The 18,126-nt window shown below is 37.6% G+C and overlaps 1 protein-coding gene across 3 annotated transcripts in view; it reads right to left on the bottom strand.

Annotated features, from left to right (window-relative positions):
• Positions 1-17,600, bottom strand: part of TNNT3 (troponin T3, fast skeletal type) — a 42,261-nt gene extending 24,661 nt beyond the window's left edge. For all 3 annotated transcript variants that reach the window (XM_087950918.1, XM_087950919.1, XM_026668266.2), the window contains exons 1-3: positions 17,403-17,600; positions 5,778-5,812; positions 3,545-3,558 (exon numbers count right to left, since the gene is read on the bottom strand). In XM_087950918.1, coding sequence (XP_087807044.1) covers positions 3,545-3,558; positions 5,778-5,797 — 34 coding nt within the window. In that variant the 5' untranslated portion in view covers positions 5,798-5,812; positions 17,403-17,600. The remainder of the gene's footprint in view (positions 1-3,544; positions 3,559-5,777; positions 5,813-17,402) is intronic.
• Between the last annotated feature and the right edge of the window lie 526 nt (positions 17,601-18,126).

Below are 18,126 nucleotides of genomic sequence, written 5' to 3'. Positions count from 1 at the left end.
ACATGGTGCAACACAAAGACTGACATTGAAGATAAACGCTTGCTGAGGATAAAATAAAACCAACCTTTCTTACTAAAGGACAGAAGACAAAAAAACCCCACCACTTATAATCCTAAAAGAAATCAGGGGCCAATTAAATGCAAGCAACAAATAATAATGATACATTTGGTCCATGTAAGAATGAGAGATTTGAATAAGAGTTTGCAGAAGAGACTTTAGATTCAGATCTAAGATTGCAAGATGTTAAGAATCCCACTAAAATGACAGTTTTTATTTCTGCAAAGTAAAATATATACCGGTTGAAAGAAGAAATTCAGTGGCTGATCTGGGACAGCTGCAGGATGGATAAAAAAAATCAAAATAGTGGCTGCAACCACACAATTGAAGCCCCATCCTGGTGGATGTCCTTAACACTACTCAACACTACTCTGATACAAGGAATTTAGTTTTAACTAAATTCATTAAATTAAGCTTTGCCTATAAAATCATTAAACATGCAAAACTTGAAAAGCCTTTGTTTTCAATCTGAAAATAAATTGATTATGCTTATATCTGAACCATATTAAAGCTTTAATGATGAGGGGGAATGACTGAATGACTGTTTTATTATTGTATGCTGCCCAGAATCACCTTCCTTCGATGGGCTGCCCTATAAGTTTGATTAGTAAATAAACTGATAATGCAGTTTCCTTCATGATTTTCCCCTTAATTACGTATTTGCCGCGTATAAGACGACTTTTGCCCGAAAAACATGCCTCCAAGTGGGGGTCGTCTTATACGCCGGTATATCCACTGCCGGCTTTCGGAGGCTTGTTGACGCAGCGAAGGCGCCTCTGGCTTCCTGGATCCCCTGCGTCGCTTCCGCTTCATCCCGCTCGCCTCGCTCCGCCCGAGGCTGCAGCCTTACTGCTCTTCCCACGGCCCCTGGCACTCTGCCCTGCCGCTGCAGCCCCGGGATTTCTGGAGGGCGTTTCCGGTGGTGGTGGGGGTCGTCTTATACGCCGGGTCGTCTTATACGCCGGCAAATACACGGTAACACTGTTCACACGTTAAAATCAGTGGAATTTTTTCTGTGGATAGGATCACTGAAAGTATTCTAGTGATCTACTGTTTCATCAATCTAGAGCTCTTATGAATAAATATTGCTGCTATTGTGGTTGTTATATTAACCGGAATTCTCCATATACACTGCATTATTATTTCTTGCACACCTACAGGCATTGAATGAATAATGGTAACAATATATTTTTGTTCTGATATGATAGAATCACGATGACTGCTTAAAAGCTAAGATTCCATGCTGATATTTCATGAACAGACTCACTCTTCAAATCTGTTCCTCTCAAATGTTCAAGCTGAGATAAAACTTCATCTCAAGATTTCTTTAGGGAGATTCTGGTGAGTGACCTCTGACCAAAGCAGAGAAAAAGGCATCTGTATGAGATAACCATCTTATGCAATGTCATCAAAGTCATTATTGAGCACTTACACTACTTCTTGACTAGAACTCAGCTGAGGGACAATAAGACAATACATGAGCACAATTCATGTATCAGGAAAAACTTATGATAAAGTCATGGAAGTAATATGATTTAAAAATATGGGAAAGGGGTACTGAATTTGCCTTTACCCAGTCATTTTTCTTCCATAGAATTATTTCTGGTCATGAAAACTCACTGGGAGCAAAAAAAGATGAGGAAATACAATTAGAGTAAAAAATATAGTTACTATATATGTTTCTTTCGTTCACACAAGTTATGCTTTAAATTGTAAGTTAACTTTAATATACCATATACATTCGTTGATGACAAATGAAGTCAGGAAAAATTCATCCAGCTAAGCTATATTATACATGTTCAGGTTGATTTTTTAAGGACCAGTTAAATAAATCAACTTTCCACTGAGGGCAATTAAAGACTGGCTCTCCAACTGAAATTGTAATCATATTAAGCCGAAAATAACCCGTCCAGTTGAAATCCTTGGGAATTTATTTTATTTGTTTGTATCTATAGAGGCTGCTCAACTCCTGATAACTCTGAGCAGCTTATTTTATAAAATAAAAGTTAAGTAAAAACAAAAATAAATATTCTGAGCATTAGAAGGAATGTACACAGAGCCTCCTCTCCCCCACCCAAAAAAAGCTCTTCAAGAAAAAAACCCATAGGGGCTCAGCACCAGCCAGGTAAATCTGCCTAGGATAAGAGTTTTAGAAATATGGCATTCTATTATAGCTTTTTCTAATCCTCTACCGTTATGTACCATGCTGTGCTATGTAGTGATTGTGGGAACTGGAGTTCAATATCTCTGGAGACCTGCAGAGTGGGGAATTTCTCTGTTGTCAAAGATGTTTGTTTCAGATCCTGCCTCAATACAAAAGTTCATTCTATATGTATCCTCGGATGTGTTCAAGCAAAAGAGTTTTGTGATTTTAATATGCCATAAATAGCATCAATTTGAGCAAAAGACTTTTAAAAATGAATGTTATTTATTTCTGAGAGTAAAAGAGCTAATAAAATCCAAAGCTAATAAAAAAAATCCTTTTACTTTTGTTTGCAATACAACAAAGTCTGTTTCCAAACACATTATACACAAATGCAAGATGCAGACATAAGATGTGTAATGGAAATGATGAATGTATTTAGTTCATGAATCTTGCTCAAGGAAGGCAGGCACAAAACTAAGCAGTACCCAGTAATTGTGCCTAGTCTGCTATGCCACAAACACATTTTAAAAGGCTCCTTCACTCTTTAATGGGTCACCAACAGATGGCAGCAGAAGCTTTATAACAACAAAGCGGGAAGATAAAAAATAACAAGGGCAGGGCGAAGATGGAATAGGATAAGATGTCTACGGTCTGGAAACCCAATCAGATATTGATTTTGTGGTAAATTCAATACAAGCCAGAGGTTTGGGCATCTGTAAAAACGCTGCTATAAAACTACAGGCTAACCACAATTTTATGTTGTATCTGCTGAACACAGAATCAGAAATATTTCTAAAAAACACACACACAAGCACATACTTACCTCTGGCTTCAAAATTAAGAAGCTCAAGACAATTGGAAATTCTTTTTTGAAGCATACAAGTACCATATACTATGCCTTTTAAGGCAGGGAGAAAAAGGGCTCAATTTCCATATTTTTCCCCCCAAGCATGGAAAGGAATATTTACTTTTAGAGGCTGTTGGACCTGAACTAGGTAACCTGATGAGGCTTATCTTAGACAACTAGTAAGAGATATTGTGGAACAAAGCCACAAAAGGGAGATGAAGAACAAGCTGTGACTGTTTCCTGAATATCCTTTTTTGTATTGAATGGTTCTTATTTCTCAGTGAACTCAGTGGGACAACAGGTGGAATAAGGGAGCATGAGAGATCTGTTTAATTTTTAAAATGGTCTCCATGGTATAAATCATGACAGTTCAATTAAAAACTAAAGTACATCAAACTGGTCAAACTTCGTTAACTTTAAAACCACTATGAGCCACAAAATTAAATTGGAACAATGAGCTATTTTACAACATATACATATAAGTAATTACTCACCCTCTACTTGTTCCCTGAAAGAAAGAAAGAAAGAAAGAAAGAAAGAAAGAGAGAAAGAGAGAAAGAGAGAAGAAACCAGAATCATTATTCTGAGTTCATTTTGTTAAGATATTTCAGGTTTTCTCTCCAAAATCTAATTTTGTGAGCCAGTTCCACCTTCACCTTCATTATCCCTCTGCCATTAACTAATTTGTGGTTCTCTTAGATAACATCACTTCAGCTACCAAGGTTAGACTCTACAAAATTGTTTTCTTCAATCAAAGTCAATCAAAGTTGTAAGTCAATCAAAGTTCCTGAGCTACATCAATAGTGTTTTCATAGTTACAGAATTATCTTTGTTCCTTGTTCTTGTTATTTATAAGAATGGAACTTCAGTTGATTCCATTTTATCTGCAGTACCAGGAGTTGAAGCCCTTAGAAATACTAAGAATTAAGAAAAATAACTGAAAACAAACGTAAATATTTTTTGCAATTATTGAGTAAAAAGCATGTTTTAATAGGTGCATGTTTCCTGATTAGTTCATGTTATGTTATTTTATATTCAATTAAATTAGATTACATCATCCCTTAATGTCCTGTTTTAGATATTATGTGGGAATGTTAACTCCCAGCAATCACATAAAGAGATTTATTCTTTGCAGGAGGATCTATCCTCATGTGATCATTTGAACTTCTCTCAGTGTGTCCATTACTATGGTAAGTGAATCCATTCACTTTGCTGCTCGTCTTCTCCTTCTTTTTCTCTTTTCTTCCACATTTCCCAGCATTATAGACTTTTCAAGATGATCTGAGATACTATAATTTTACCATGGCCATGTGACCTTTACCAATCTGATGGCCACTGAGTCAGATTTGCTAAATTAATTTGTTTAACACATTTACTGATTCTTCTTCAGTTGTTTGACATATTTCTATAGATATTCCATTCCCAATAGCCTTACAACTTAGTAATGACCAGAGGACTGATCTGACTTCACTTAATGGTTTTTCTAAGTAGGAAATATCTTTTAAGGTATCTTGGAAATGGACATCTCTACTGCACAGAATTTCAATGTATTTCTTATATTGTTGTTTCATGTCTTTGAATTAGTTACTATTTGTCCATTGGCATTTTTAGCATACTGAATTGAGGTTGAAACCATCTTCTGAGTTTGGAGATACTTTGAAAAACTTCTCCATTTTGTTTCCATCAGCAACATCTTCACAGATAACACTATCAATTGTTTCTTGTCTCTTCTGAATTTTTTTTATTAAGTTCCTTCAGGAGATCATTGCCTTTGTTGTCTTTGTCTTCTCTTTTCTTCTTGGCAATTTCCACCATTTCTGCTGACATTCAGTTTGTTTCTTCTTTTAATATTTGGAAGGGTTTTTTACACATTCATCCTTCACAACTTTTTGTATTTCATGCCACAGTTTTTCTGTGGTTCTCTTTCAGGGGAGTTCAAAGCAATTCCCAATGTTCTCCTTAAACCAATGGGTCACGATCATACAATGGAAATAGTTCGGTTTTCTTCTTCTACTTTAGCTTGATTTAGAACTTGCACATGAACAGTTTGTGATCTGTTTCACAATCAGCCTCTTGCCATGTTTTTGCTGCTATAAGCTTTTTCACCCTTTTTGCACAAATAAAATAGTCAATTTGAAATCTCCATAACCCACCTGGTAAAGTCCACATTGTTTCAGTTGTTGGAAGACTTATTAATAAAACACTTACTAAGGACACAAGGGTGCATTCTCACTTTGCATATGATCAGTTAAAATTAGAATGCTTTCTATCTGCTTTCTTATATACAGTTATGCATACATGCATACATACATGTGTGTATGTATAATCTGTATTATATATAATACACATATACATATATCCATATCTATTCCTATCTATCTATTCAGATATACAAAATTATATTTACATAATCACATTGCCTCTTTCATAATTACAATACACACTGTTAAGAAGTTATATTCTACACTTATATAAGCAATAAATATATATATTATATTTTAATAAAATTATATTTGATAGAAGGCTAAATGGTATTTTTTTTCTTTTTGGATATTTGAATCAAGCAACTGTGATACATTAATCTATTTCACTATTTAACACCTTGGTTCGTTGTCTTTGGAACAGAATTTTGATCCATCAATAATCTGGTAGTTTGGCTCTACCAAAAAATGCCAACCAGCAAGGACCCTTATAAATGAATTAATAATCAAGTCTGTTTCTACTTACACTTCTTCGGTGTCAGACATTTTGGCAGAAGATTTCTGGATGAAAAAAACAAATAAAGGCCAGAGTCAGTCTCAGCGCATTCACTTATAATAATTTATCTATACAAAGATAGCAGTTTAATTAATTGAAAACACTTTTTTAAAAAAATAGTACATTCATAAACTTTAAATATTCTACAAAACACAAAGCTAGTTTGAAGCAGGACCTTAACTTTTACTCCTCTAAATTTTATAATGTTGATTTCCCGGTCAAGATAAAATACCAAAAACTCTCCCCATCAAGCTCACCCAATTGGATTCAAACTCAAACCAATATTATTAGGTTCAGTGGGGAAAAAATTCAACCTACAGCATGCCCTATGCATAAACAGCCTCTTAAATCATGCCGAAGTGATGATCAATAAAGTGGAACATTCCATGAGAGGAGCCTTCTGCCATCTGGTATCCTCCAGATGTGCTTGATTATGACTTCAATAATTTTCAACAAATATATCCAATGGCTGGTTTGATTGAGAATTAGGAATATTCCAAATAAACCTGGAATCTAACCTCTAGAATGCAGGCTGAAAATTGGTGCTTTAGACCTGAGCTGCCATGCCAACCCTAGCAACAAGAAAACAGTCTAGTATTATTTAATTATCCACACATTATCTTCTTATTAATAAGTATCAGGATTGATGATTCCTAATGCTACCAAACAAAAGACATTGGGGAGCTAGTTCCTTACTTTTTTCTTAACTTTTTCTCCCATGAAGTAAAATAACAAACAGTTATGGAAGGATTGCAAATGGTTGAACCCTCATAAATTTGTGTAAATGCAACAAGGCAGTTTTCTAGGAGCATCCATGTTCATAGAGGTGGTTTGTAATTTATTTACTTACTTATTTATCAAATTGATCTCACTCACAGAGCGGCCCCTTGTGATACACAATACTATATAGCTTCATAGTTCCCTCCCCTTACAGTTAATCCTCAATTCACAACAGTTTGTTTAAGTGACCGTTCAAAGTTTTATAACGGCACTGAAAAAAGTGACTTATGACCGTTTTTCAGTCATCACCGTTGCAGCCTCCCCATAATCACATGATCAAAATTCAGATGCTTATTGACTGATTCATATTTATGACCGTTGCTGTGTCCTAAGGTCAAGTGATCACCTTTTGTGACCTTCTGACAAGCAGAGTCAATGGGGAAACCAGATTCACTTAACAAACAGGTTACTAACTTATCAACTGCAGTAATTCATTTAGCAACTGTGACAAGAAAGATCATAAAATGGGGCAAAACTCACTTAACAAATGTCTCACCTAACAACATAAATTTTGGACCCCATTGTGGTCTTAAGTCAAGGACTACCTGTATTTATCTTCCTGAGAATTGAAACTGCAAGTTGGTGGGATTGATTTGACTTTTTATCCCAGGCGCAAATATAGTATTTTACTAACTAGGTCACACAGTCAAAGTATGCATAAAGTATGTATATACCATGCCGAGACCCACCCTCAGTTTCCCATACACAGAGCAGTTGTTATGGTTACCAGGCTCGTATTCATACCAAGACAAATATGACCAGATCAGCTGCATTTGTACTTATGATGAAAAAATGCCAGAAATTACAAGGCTATTTAGGTAATATTATCCCACAGGTCCTTATATTTACTACAGTCAACTTTCATACCACAGGATGTGAAAATCAGGAGGAATTTTTTACTCTCACTAATAGCATAGATTATCTACAGAATATGGCTTTGTTTCACAACTACAAGCAAAATGCCTTCTCTTTGCTTAAGAAACTAAATGCTAGACCCTTTTGGCTTATGTTTTACCTCAAAGAATAGGAATTCTTGTCTGCTTTGTGCAAAGCAAATTTTTGCATCTTAGATGAGGATGGAAACCACAAAAGCTGAATTTCCTGGGAGACATAAGTAATTTGCAGAATAATTTGTGAAGAGTTCAAAAACCTCAAGGAGGTCACTGGTAGGTTTTATAGGAATATTTCTTCTGACACCCACTGAAGTCCTTGAGGGACAAAGCTTTAATTAGAAAACATAAAGCTGCTCCCAAGGAAACCGAAGCCTGGTCTTAACTTAATTACTCAGCTGATACTTGAGAGGACTCTTGAAGGAGCAGCAGATGGATGGATGTCCCGAAGAACATCTGCAGCTTACAAGGTTTCTATTTTAGAAGATCAAGGATTCCTGGAGGCAATCGCCCTGCCATATAAGGGATAGTACATGACTCCAAGTGACAAAATGTACATAATACAATATACTGTGAACACCAAAAAGGCTATGTGCTTATTTGTGGAGGGAAGGTTTGTACAACACTTTGAAGTTCCAGGTGCTCCAATCGTAAATAACTAGAATAGTCAAGGAAGGTATTATTTTAATTTAAGAGGACAGGGCAGAAAATAATTTTAAAAAAATCAAAAGAGCAACTAATTTTTTTTTCCTATACAGTATTCTTCAAAAAAAGCTACTTTAGATAGCTGAAAGAAAGTGGTGATTGCTACTAATGTTGGCTCAATATTAAAAATTGGCCAATAATTTGTGTCAACTTGATGTTATTACTAGAATAATGCAGTGGTGCAAACCTTTCTTGCCCACACTGTGGAGGAGCACAAGGTCAAGCTGAAATGTAATATTAATGATATTTCATTTACATTTAAACTGAAAGAAATATTCTTCTAATATTTAGTGATTTAAAGCTTCTACCCCTCTACAATATTAACACAATAAATTTAGGGTCTCTTGGGTCACATTTAAGACTTTCAGAAGTCACATGTGGCCTAGGAAAAATAGGCTGATCACTTGTGGATTGTGGGCTCATGTTTTCAACCTTCCAGATGCTAAGTCAGCAAGACAAATCACTTCAAAATTATATTATCCCTTGTAGGTTTGTTTGCAAAGTAGAGGCAGAAACAAAACATGCATCATGATGTGAAAACACATGTTCTGTCTGTGTCTTTTTTGTTTATTTTTGTCATAGCAGTTTGCATTAGACTCCTATATCTTCTCTTCATGACAATATCTAAAGCAGGGGTGTCAAACTTGCACCATCACGGTGTCGTCACATGACATATCGGGACTTTTTTCCCCTTCGTTAAACCGGGTGGTGGGGGGGGTGAGGACAGCACCAGAGGTGGTATTCAGCAGGTTCTGACCAGTTCTAGAAAACCGGTAGAGGAAATTTTGAGTAGTTTGGAGAACCAGCAAATACCACCTCTGACTGGAGATTTTACAGTATCCTTCCCCTGCCACGCCCACCATCATGCCCACAGAACTGGTAGTAAAAAAAATAAATGGAATCACACCACTGGCCAGCACACAAGTTTGACACCCCTGATCTACAGTATGTTAATAGAAAATAAATTGAGATTTTGCAACTGTATTATAAACCTTTTAAAAATACATCTAAATAAATAACAGCAGGTTTGCAAGTAGTTATTATGATACCCTTTAGTATTCTTGTTTTACTGACATGTCATGGAAAAGCTCCTACTTAGAGTCTGAGTACTGAGTACACTTGTATATAAACAGATCACTCTCAACAGCACTAGCTTTGAGAACAATTGGTCGTAGAATTACTCTCAAAGACAATATGGCACTGAATTAAAATCACACTACTTACAGCAGCTTAAAAATAGTCCTTAAACTTAAGCTACTGTAGTTGACATATTTGGGGAGAAAAAAGTTGGCATTTTTAAATCACTATCCAATACGGGGACTTCAATCTCTCTCAAGAATGGACCGGCTTTGATCTCAGACTTCTAAAATGAAAGGATCTCTGAATAGCAATATAATACAAAGAGAAGTGACAAGTTTGCAAGGACTCCTCCAGATCAGAGGTGGTATTCAGCAGGTTCTGACCAGTTGTGGAGAACCAGTAGCGCAAATACCACCTCTGACTGGAGATTTTACAGTATCCTTCCCCTGCCATGCCCACCAAGCCACGCCTACAGAACCGGTAGTAAAAAAAATTGAATCCCACCACTGCTCCAGATGTCACAGATCTTCAATTGGGAGTTCCTGGGAATAAAAATTATGACAGCAAGGGCACGATCTCATTTTTAAGAGGCATGAATGTCCCAGTCCAAAATATCTCAACTTTTTATTATGCTCTAAAAATGCTCATGTGGATTTGTAAGGTTCTGAGACAAGCACAAGGGTACAGAAAATTTTCTGTTACATTACTGCTAACTTGTATGGCTTTCCTTCTGTTTAATAAACACCCTCCACAATTGTGTGCTGCTTTCTCCCTTGCATCGGCTTGGTAGCTGTAGTTCAAGATAACTGTGGAAAGCTGTTATTGCATTTTGTTATTGCCTCACATAATAGCCACAGCAGAGGCACCCAGCAGAATCTGGCTAAATTAACCAAGACGTTCTAATCTGTGGTGGGGGGGGGTTAGCAGATGGTCATTAACCAACTTTAACATACCAAACCAGAATTCAAATGCCTAATAAATATTAGCTTTAAAAGACATACATATGGAAGCCTCCTGTTTCAGCCACTGTTGATATGCCTAGGTCATAATGCCATTTTCTTAAACTTATTAAATTGCTGAAGGTACACATGACCACAGCACTGCCACAGTGTGCAGATGTGAGAAAGAGACTCCAGAGAATTTTCTGTTCTCATTGAAAAATATTCCATTCACACATGAGGGGCACTTTGGTCTAATGGTTAAGGCACCAGTCTAAAAACCAAAGGACAGTGAGCTGTAGCCTCATGAAAGCCAACTGGGGTGACTTTGGGCCAGCCATTCTTTCTCAGCCCAACTCACCTCACTGTGATGTTGTCATGGAGAAAATAGCAAAGACTGGCCTATAAAAGTGTAGGGTCAGTTCAAGACACGTTCCTGCTATAGTCAAATGCCTTTTCACCTTGCTTTCAAGTCCAAGTTCATACAAGCCTCAGCTTTACAGCTTCTGAAGATGAAAATCCCATAGACAATCCTCCAGAGCAGTGAAAATACAGTAACAGCTTCAGTAATGAAGAATTTCCTATCGAAATTAGCTGCCTAAGATGCAGTCTGCCTAATGGTAACATTGACCATATGGACTTCATAAACATGTTTTACTCTGACAAAATACATCTGAAAGGAGATTAATCTTCTGATTTCAAGTCAGGTGAATTGCCAGTCTCTAACATTATGGCAGTATGGTTGGCTGCCTGCCTGCCACACTGACATCATTTTGCTGATTCTGATGGAAAATAGCTGTCCATCCCAGTAACATCATCACACAATCAATCATATTTAATTACATGAAAATATTTCTCAGTTTCATGTTAACTGAAAGCCAGCACAAGCCAATGTTTCACATGTTAAAAGCAGCAAATCATCTGAATTGAAATAAGTTGCCAACCTGAGTTTCCAAAAAACAAGTATCCCTAGGAAATATTTCAATTCAGGTCTAGTCTGGCTTCTTTTCTAGACAAACTTGTTCTCTATAGCAGGGGGGGGGGGGGGGGGGGGGGGGGGGGGGGGGGGGGGGGGGGGGGGGGGGGGGGGGGGGGGGGGGGGGGGGGGGGGGGGGGGGGGGGGGGGGGGGGGGGGGGGGGGGGGGGGGGGGGGGGGGGGGGGGGGGGGGGGGGGGGGGGGGGGGGGGGGGGGGGGGGGGGGGGGGGGGGGGGGGGGGGGGGGGGGGGGGGGGGGGGGGGGGGGGGGGGGGGGGGGGGGGGGGGGGGGGGGGGGGGGCATCGGGGGTGGATCTAGCCAGCTGATTTTGTACAACTGTCCAAATTGAATCTGCCTCTAGATAGTAGCAAAAAGATTTTGTTTTTCTGACCCATATAGCTTTCTTACTTCATTTTAGTATTATTTCTTTTGCAAACACAGTTCTCTGGGTTAATTAATGGTTCAGTATGTTGTGTGAACCCAGTGGTATGGCTCAATCATTGTTATTAAGTCACTGATTTTTTTTCTTTTTCTTTTTTTAGATGGAAAGGGAAGGCAATCTATCCTGATTTCACTTGTTTCTTTCTGTGGTTGTTTCTCTTTTTGAAACAATTAACAATATAAAATCCTGTATGTTTTAGTGAACGTTTTAAAAAAAACAAATGTGTTATCTTCACGTAGTTCAAATAATATTTCAACATTCAGTGGGGGTTTTTTGGTCAATGATATAGTTAGGATGATGATGATAATCATTCATGTCCAACTCTTGGCAATTCTAGGAGCATCATTATACTTCGTAAAAGACTGTATAAAAGACTTAGCTATGATAAGCCTTGGAAATATAACAATCCAAAACACAGAACTGCCACACAAGCTAATAAAATCACAGGCTATAGCCAAGTGACCTGGGGTTATTCAGATGATACAGATAATCATTACCTCAGATATATGTATGTAATATGAGACTGTGCTGCATGCACAGCTAATACAAAGTTGGTGTTTCACTAGAAAAATATACAGCTGGGGTTAAAAATGATTATGCATTTAGTTGCATCTCCAAAGAAGCTTCATTCAGCTTCTGTCTCAAGAAAGTCTTATGTGCATGTTAAAGTGGCTTTTAAGTCAACAAATTTAATATTTCTAAAGTTTCTCTTAATATTATTACCCTTAGCCATTTCTGACCTGACAGGTAAGTTAGACGGCATGCAAGTGTCATGTGTTGTGATGTTTTCCTTAGTTCTATATTTATCATATGCAGTAAAATGAGGGAGATTGAACTGGATGAAGATCCTTGGGTGCCCAGCTCAATCCTACTCGATTCAATCTCGCACAGATATGAGTTTTTGTCTCAATGAATTATATTGACTCCAACAAGGTATTGTCCTTTCTTTTCCCTTCAGAGAAATCCTTCTCCACAACAAGCCATAAAAATTTTATCAAGAGCAGGATGACACATAAGGCATATATTATTTTGTTTGAGAAATCATGCTAATAAAAAAAAAAAACAGGAAAACTGGGATCCTTTGATAAACATTAGAACCATAAGGATGTCCTTTCTCCTTATCCTCCAGCAATATTGTGGTTAACTAAAAGTGCAATAGATGTACCCTAGATAGAGACACTCCTTTAGAAGCATTAATTTCCTTCTTAGTACAATTGCAAAAATGTCAGCTGAGTTCTAGCATTGAACACTGGTTCCAGGTCACATCTATGCTCTGTTGAAATATTCTACCTGTTTAGCAACTATATTTATAAATTGAGATTACGTAAATCCTGAACCTTTGTGAATTAATTTTTAAATGTCCTTAACCAGTCTGTGCTCCGCTTGTGCTTTTATATATAGCATCAAAACAGGAATTTGATATTTTTCCTTGTTTGCCTCATGGTGCTTTCCTTATGGTGCATAATATTATTTTAGCTTGATAAAGCAAAACAAGTTTTTAAATATTGTCTTTGTGAAAGGATAGGATCCCCCTCAAATATTATCATGTCAAGGCTCAGTGAAGGAACAAGGAACTCAAACAATGTAGAGGTGCCAATGAAACAGATAAATCCAAATCTCCTTCCCAGTGTTGTCCCAAAATAGTTTTCAGATCCAGGATGATCATATATTGTAATTATCTGCAAATGATGCTTATGGTATTTTTTTGGGGGGGGGAGGGGGGGTCATCTCCAGCCCATCTTCAGGGCTTTTTGAGGGAATCGGTTTCAGTGATTGAAATTTAAGCCTAGAGAAGCCTTTATTAAAATATAACCACTATTTTGTCTACTTTATCCTAAAATTACATATTTGGCACTGAATATCCAAAATACATCCAATGATAATCTGCTGCTCTTGAATACAATATGGAGACCAGTCTGGTAACATATGGGTAAATACTGACATTGGTCCTTTGCTTGAGGACCAAATCTTAAAGCAGTTGATTTTAAAACTTCAAAATCATCTCTTTCGTTTTATTTGATTTTCTCTATCCATTTCCGCACATTTTGTGGGCTCTCAAAATTATTTCTAACTACCTATCCATCCACCTGTCCACCACTACAAGCAAACATAGAGGGGGAGAGAGAGAGGATCATTTGTAATATGTATAGATTCCCCCCACCCCAGCTAAACTGAGGAAATTGTGTTTTTTTTAAAGCAACCCTGCTCTGTTGTCATCAAATCAGAGTTCACAGTAACTCCTTCAAGGTTTAAAAAAAAAAAACACCTGCAGGCCTGACTACTCAACCCGAGACATTTTTAAGTCAGTTCTAAAAAATATACTGTTGACTCAATTGCATATGATGTGTGTTTATACCAGCAAACCAACTCATTTCTTTTTTCTTTTTTAAAAAAAAAGACAAATTCAACTCAGATAAATCCGACAGGCTCTGACCGAAGTGCAAATGTTATAAATGCCTGATATTGAGCCAATCTGCAGCAGGGAAGGTGGATCATAATTCTGTCACATAAATCCCAACCAATTTCTCCTCCCCGCTCTGAACTATATGTGCCATTTGGCTGAAATCTCTTCCAGTTCTTGGCTGAAAACACCCAGAGCCCATCTCTTGAGGAGCTTCTTAACAGCTGAGAATGCACCCATCTTCCCCTTGATAGATTGAATTCACTCCCGCTCATCTAGGAGACTATTGATGGAAATAGCTGTCCTCCCATCAATCATTCTCTCTCTCCTTGGCCATACAAGGTGAAGCAGGAAGATTATAGGAAGAATGAAAAGGAAAGCTGGAGGTACTAAACAAGGGACTTGATAGGCCTAGCTGGATATCAGAAGGGAAAAATTGGTTCATGGACTCATTTGGCAGATGAAACCATTCTCCTGGCAGAATATTTAATCGATCTGATGTCTCCAGAATGTGTTTTGCTATGTGCTCTCCATTTGTTTTTCACTGTCTCAAAAATTCTTCTTGGGACTTTAGCTGGGCCGCAATGCCATTCTATATGTGGTTCAAGAAACCAGCAGCTGGAGCCTAAGAGGTTCATTTTTAACCCCACCCATTTGTCCAGATCTTATGCTCAATCTTTAGGCCCAATCTGTCTCTAAAAAATCGAGTTCACTAAGAAGAGAGTCTCAAGAAGAATACAAACTCTCTCTGATCCTTTTTCACATAGCTGTGTAGGCTTATGACATTTCTACTCAAGTTCTAGACGGGTTCTTCAAGGGACTGGGTACAGCATTAAAGACCTGCTCTCTAAACAAAAACTATGCCTAGGTAAAGCTAGTTATAAATGCTTTTATGCCAAATGTTGATGTGGTAATTTTATTACAAAACATCATGAATGGATAGGTAATTGCAAAGAATTTTGAGAGCAGGCAAAACTTTATAGCCAACGGTGTTGCATTAAAACAGCTGGACATATGGATACCTATATAGCCCAGGTAAACCTTTCTCTTCTTAGAAGCAAAAGCCTTGCCTGCAAAACAATCCAAACATAGGCAAACTCATGGTATTATGTTATTAGAAAGGTGCCAGAATATATCATAAGAATATAAAAAGAATAACTTCTATTATTTATCTGCTTATCTATTATTTAATTCTATTATTAAATTGGATTTCCTGTACATTGCAGGGTGTTGTTAGATAATTCTTGTGGTCCCTTCTAACTCTACCATTCTATGAGTCTAAGAAAAAAAATGTCTGCTTATCAGGTTCAAATCGAAACATGGTGGCCATATTCAGTTGGATCTAGGGCACTTCAGAATGAGGAAAATTTTAAGGATGAGGCATTAGAGCTTTTCATGCTGTCCTATTTTATTAGAGAGAAAACAAGGGAAATGTTCTATGTGGCAAGGTGAAGCAGAACTAGCCATAAAATATGGGTATTATTCTCCTTAACAGGATTTATTTATATATTTTGTAAAAAAGACAAAAACACACAAACACCATAATAAATTTGGAATGGGGGTGAGATGCAAGTAGAAGGCCACAAAATCTGCTAAACCTCCATGAACTTAAACGTGGGTAAGTAAAGTAATTGGCCAATAAAAGGTTACCTAGGAATCCAGCAAGTCAGACTAAGAACTGGTGCATATGTTGGAAGCTAACACATGTGGCAATCTTTGTGTGGTGATTGCCTCCATAGTTCCCCAATCAAAAAAAAAAAAAAATCTGTCATGATGAGCAGTATCCAATCTGCCCTACCATATACAAATGGTTTCTAATATGGGACAGCTGCCATACAGGACACAGACGGTACATTAGTTATAGTCCTAGGTTATGTCTCAGCCATATCCAATCAGGAGGAGAATTCAGGAACAGATAGTCAGCTTTTCATCTTCCCTTTTTTAGAAGCATCAAAGTACTTTCATGTATGGAGACATAACAGAATATGCCATTATATAATAAGGGGTACGTTACTCAGATGCAATAGTTGTGATGATTCACAGAATTTTACCCGAGTGATTCACTCATCGTCAGAAAGTATCATCTAACAATAAATAAATAAATAATTGAAAAATTAATTAAAAATAAAACAAAAACAAAAAAAAATTCAAAAGGCAAAATTTCATGGACCACTAGGTCTTTTTCCTGCCATCACTTTTCTACGTTTCTATACACCATTGAGAAGATTCTGTTAAGAAGATATTTAACACTGATTCCTGACTATTTCCAGGTCTGTTATTTACCATGGACCACTTCATCTCTGCCATCTCTTCTTTCCAAGAAGACAACTATGTTTCAGTTAAAAGTTAATCCTTTTGCAGATTTTATAGGTCCAGCCTGTTTAAAGAGCTAAGATAGATATATGCTTTTGATACTTGGCATCTTACAATAATTTAAAGGCCTAACTCACGTGTGCTGCTTTCCGTTCAGAATCAAACAATACCCATACCTTCGTCTCTCCCTTTCATATAGCTCAACACAAAATGTATAATTTGCAAAGAAATCAGTAGTTTTCAATATTCATAAGATCTGGGAACAATCCTCAGGATTGAATGTCTCACTAAAATATACAGTATATAGCTGGGGTTAAATCATCCCCATGGGACAATATTTTTAGTGCAAGTCAAACAAAGCTCTTTTGCTACAATACATGATAACTAATTATTACTACTTCTAACTTTTTCCTTGCCCGAACTTAGTGAAGACTCAACAAGCTGATTTTTGAGTTCACAAATGAAATAACCTCAACGGAAAAATAGTCACCACAGTCCTTTATTTTACCAATGGTGCTGAAATTATCTAACACACTACTGAAATATGCTTTTTTCTTTTAGAAATGTACACGTTGTCCATCATATTCAAGTGCTTTATTTCTGCAATAACCTGAGAGATGCTTCTATTCAACGGACCTCCCAATGAATTTAAGCAATTGTCAAGGTCTCTCCACCCAGTCCCTTTCTGTGGGGATTCAATCATTTAGGCTGTATTTCAGTTGACTTTGGAAAATTTTGAGTGTTTTGTGTATGCGATACATATCACTTTTGACCATAGGTCACAGGACCATATACTTCTCACATATAGATACCTGTTTGATGGATCGCCTTCCTTTTTTTTAAATGGACAGGTGCTACCACTTATTGTTACTAGCTTGAAGCAAACCCTCTCAAGGAGAAGTCCTGCGGTTCTAGGATCTAGAAACCTACTTTTATTGTAGGCCCAAGAACCTCTGCCTTCCTGTTTTGCATTCCACCCTAGACTGAGTAAGACAACTTTGGACATGCTTTTTTCCTTCTCCTCTCTCTATACTTTACCAATATATGTCTCACTTGAATCTCTTTCTTACCTGACAGGGGGAGCTGAGAGAAGCAAGGAGCTTTCTGCCGAATGGATCAGGCTGCAGGCTCTGCCAACTCCAACAGGCAATTAAGTCCTCCTGTTATAGTGACATCTGATCTTCTAGAGAAGCTCATTGGCCACCAGGCTCACAAGGGTAAGGAGGGAACGAGCAATGGAAGAAAGAGGGATGGGAAAAAGGTCAGCCCAAGTATAGGAGCAGCTGAAGGAGCTGCCCTAGATCAAGATGGGAGGGACATGTTTGGCAAGAGTGAAAAATAAAACACCATATAGCTTAGGTTTCTATATTTAAAATCCCATCAGGCCAGCGAAATTTAAAGGACAATCAGTTCAAAGGAACCGGACCTTGTCATATATGCCGGGATGAGCATGGTAATCAATTGCCGGTGTTCTTTTAAAGCCTGTCTGTTTGCAGAATTGTTCTAACCTCAACAGCACACAGGTGCTGTAATTGTAATGCTGGGAGAGAAGGCAATGGGGCAGAAGGTTTTCCTGGAGTAAGCAGAGAAAAAGTAAGGGGAGGCCCAGTCGGAACTGCAATTGGCTTCTTCAGAGCAGCTAAGAAGGGATTTAGGTCTGCCACTTAGTGGAGTGGCTGGCAACAGTGGGAATCGTCTTGGCCTTGCCACTCCAAAAAATTACAAGAGAAATTAAAAGATTACCCTGAGAGAAGCTTGGTAATCTGACATAAAGCATCCTCCTCTGATATAAAG

The sequence above is a fragment of the Notechis scutatus genome, chromosome 1, assembly GCF_049901735.1.
Source record: "Notechis scutatus isolate UNSWTSFEM ecotype Mainland chromosome 1, rNotScu1.2, whole genome shotgun sequence".
Taxonomy (NCBI): domain Eukaryota; kingdom Metazoa; phylum Chordata; class Lepidosauria; order Squamata; family Elapidae; genus Notechis; species Notechis scutatus.
Note: the sequence above shows the minus strand (reverse complement) of the source record. Positions and strands in the feature narration are given on the sequence as shown.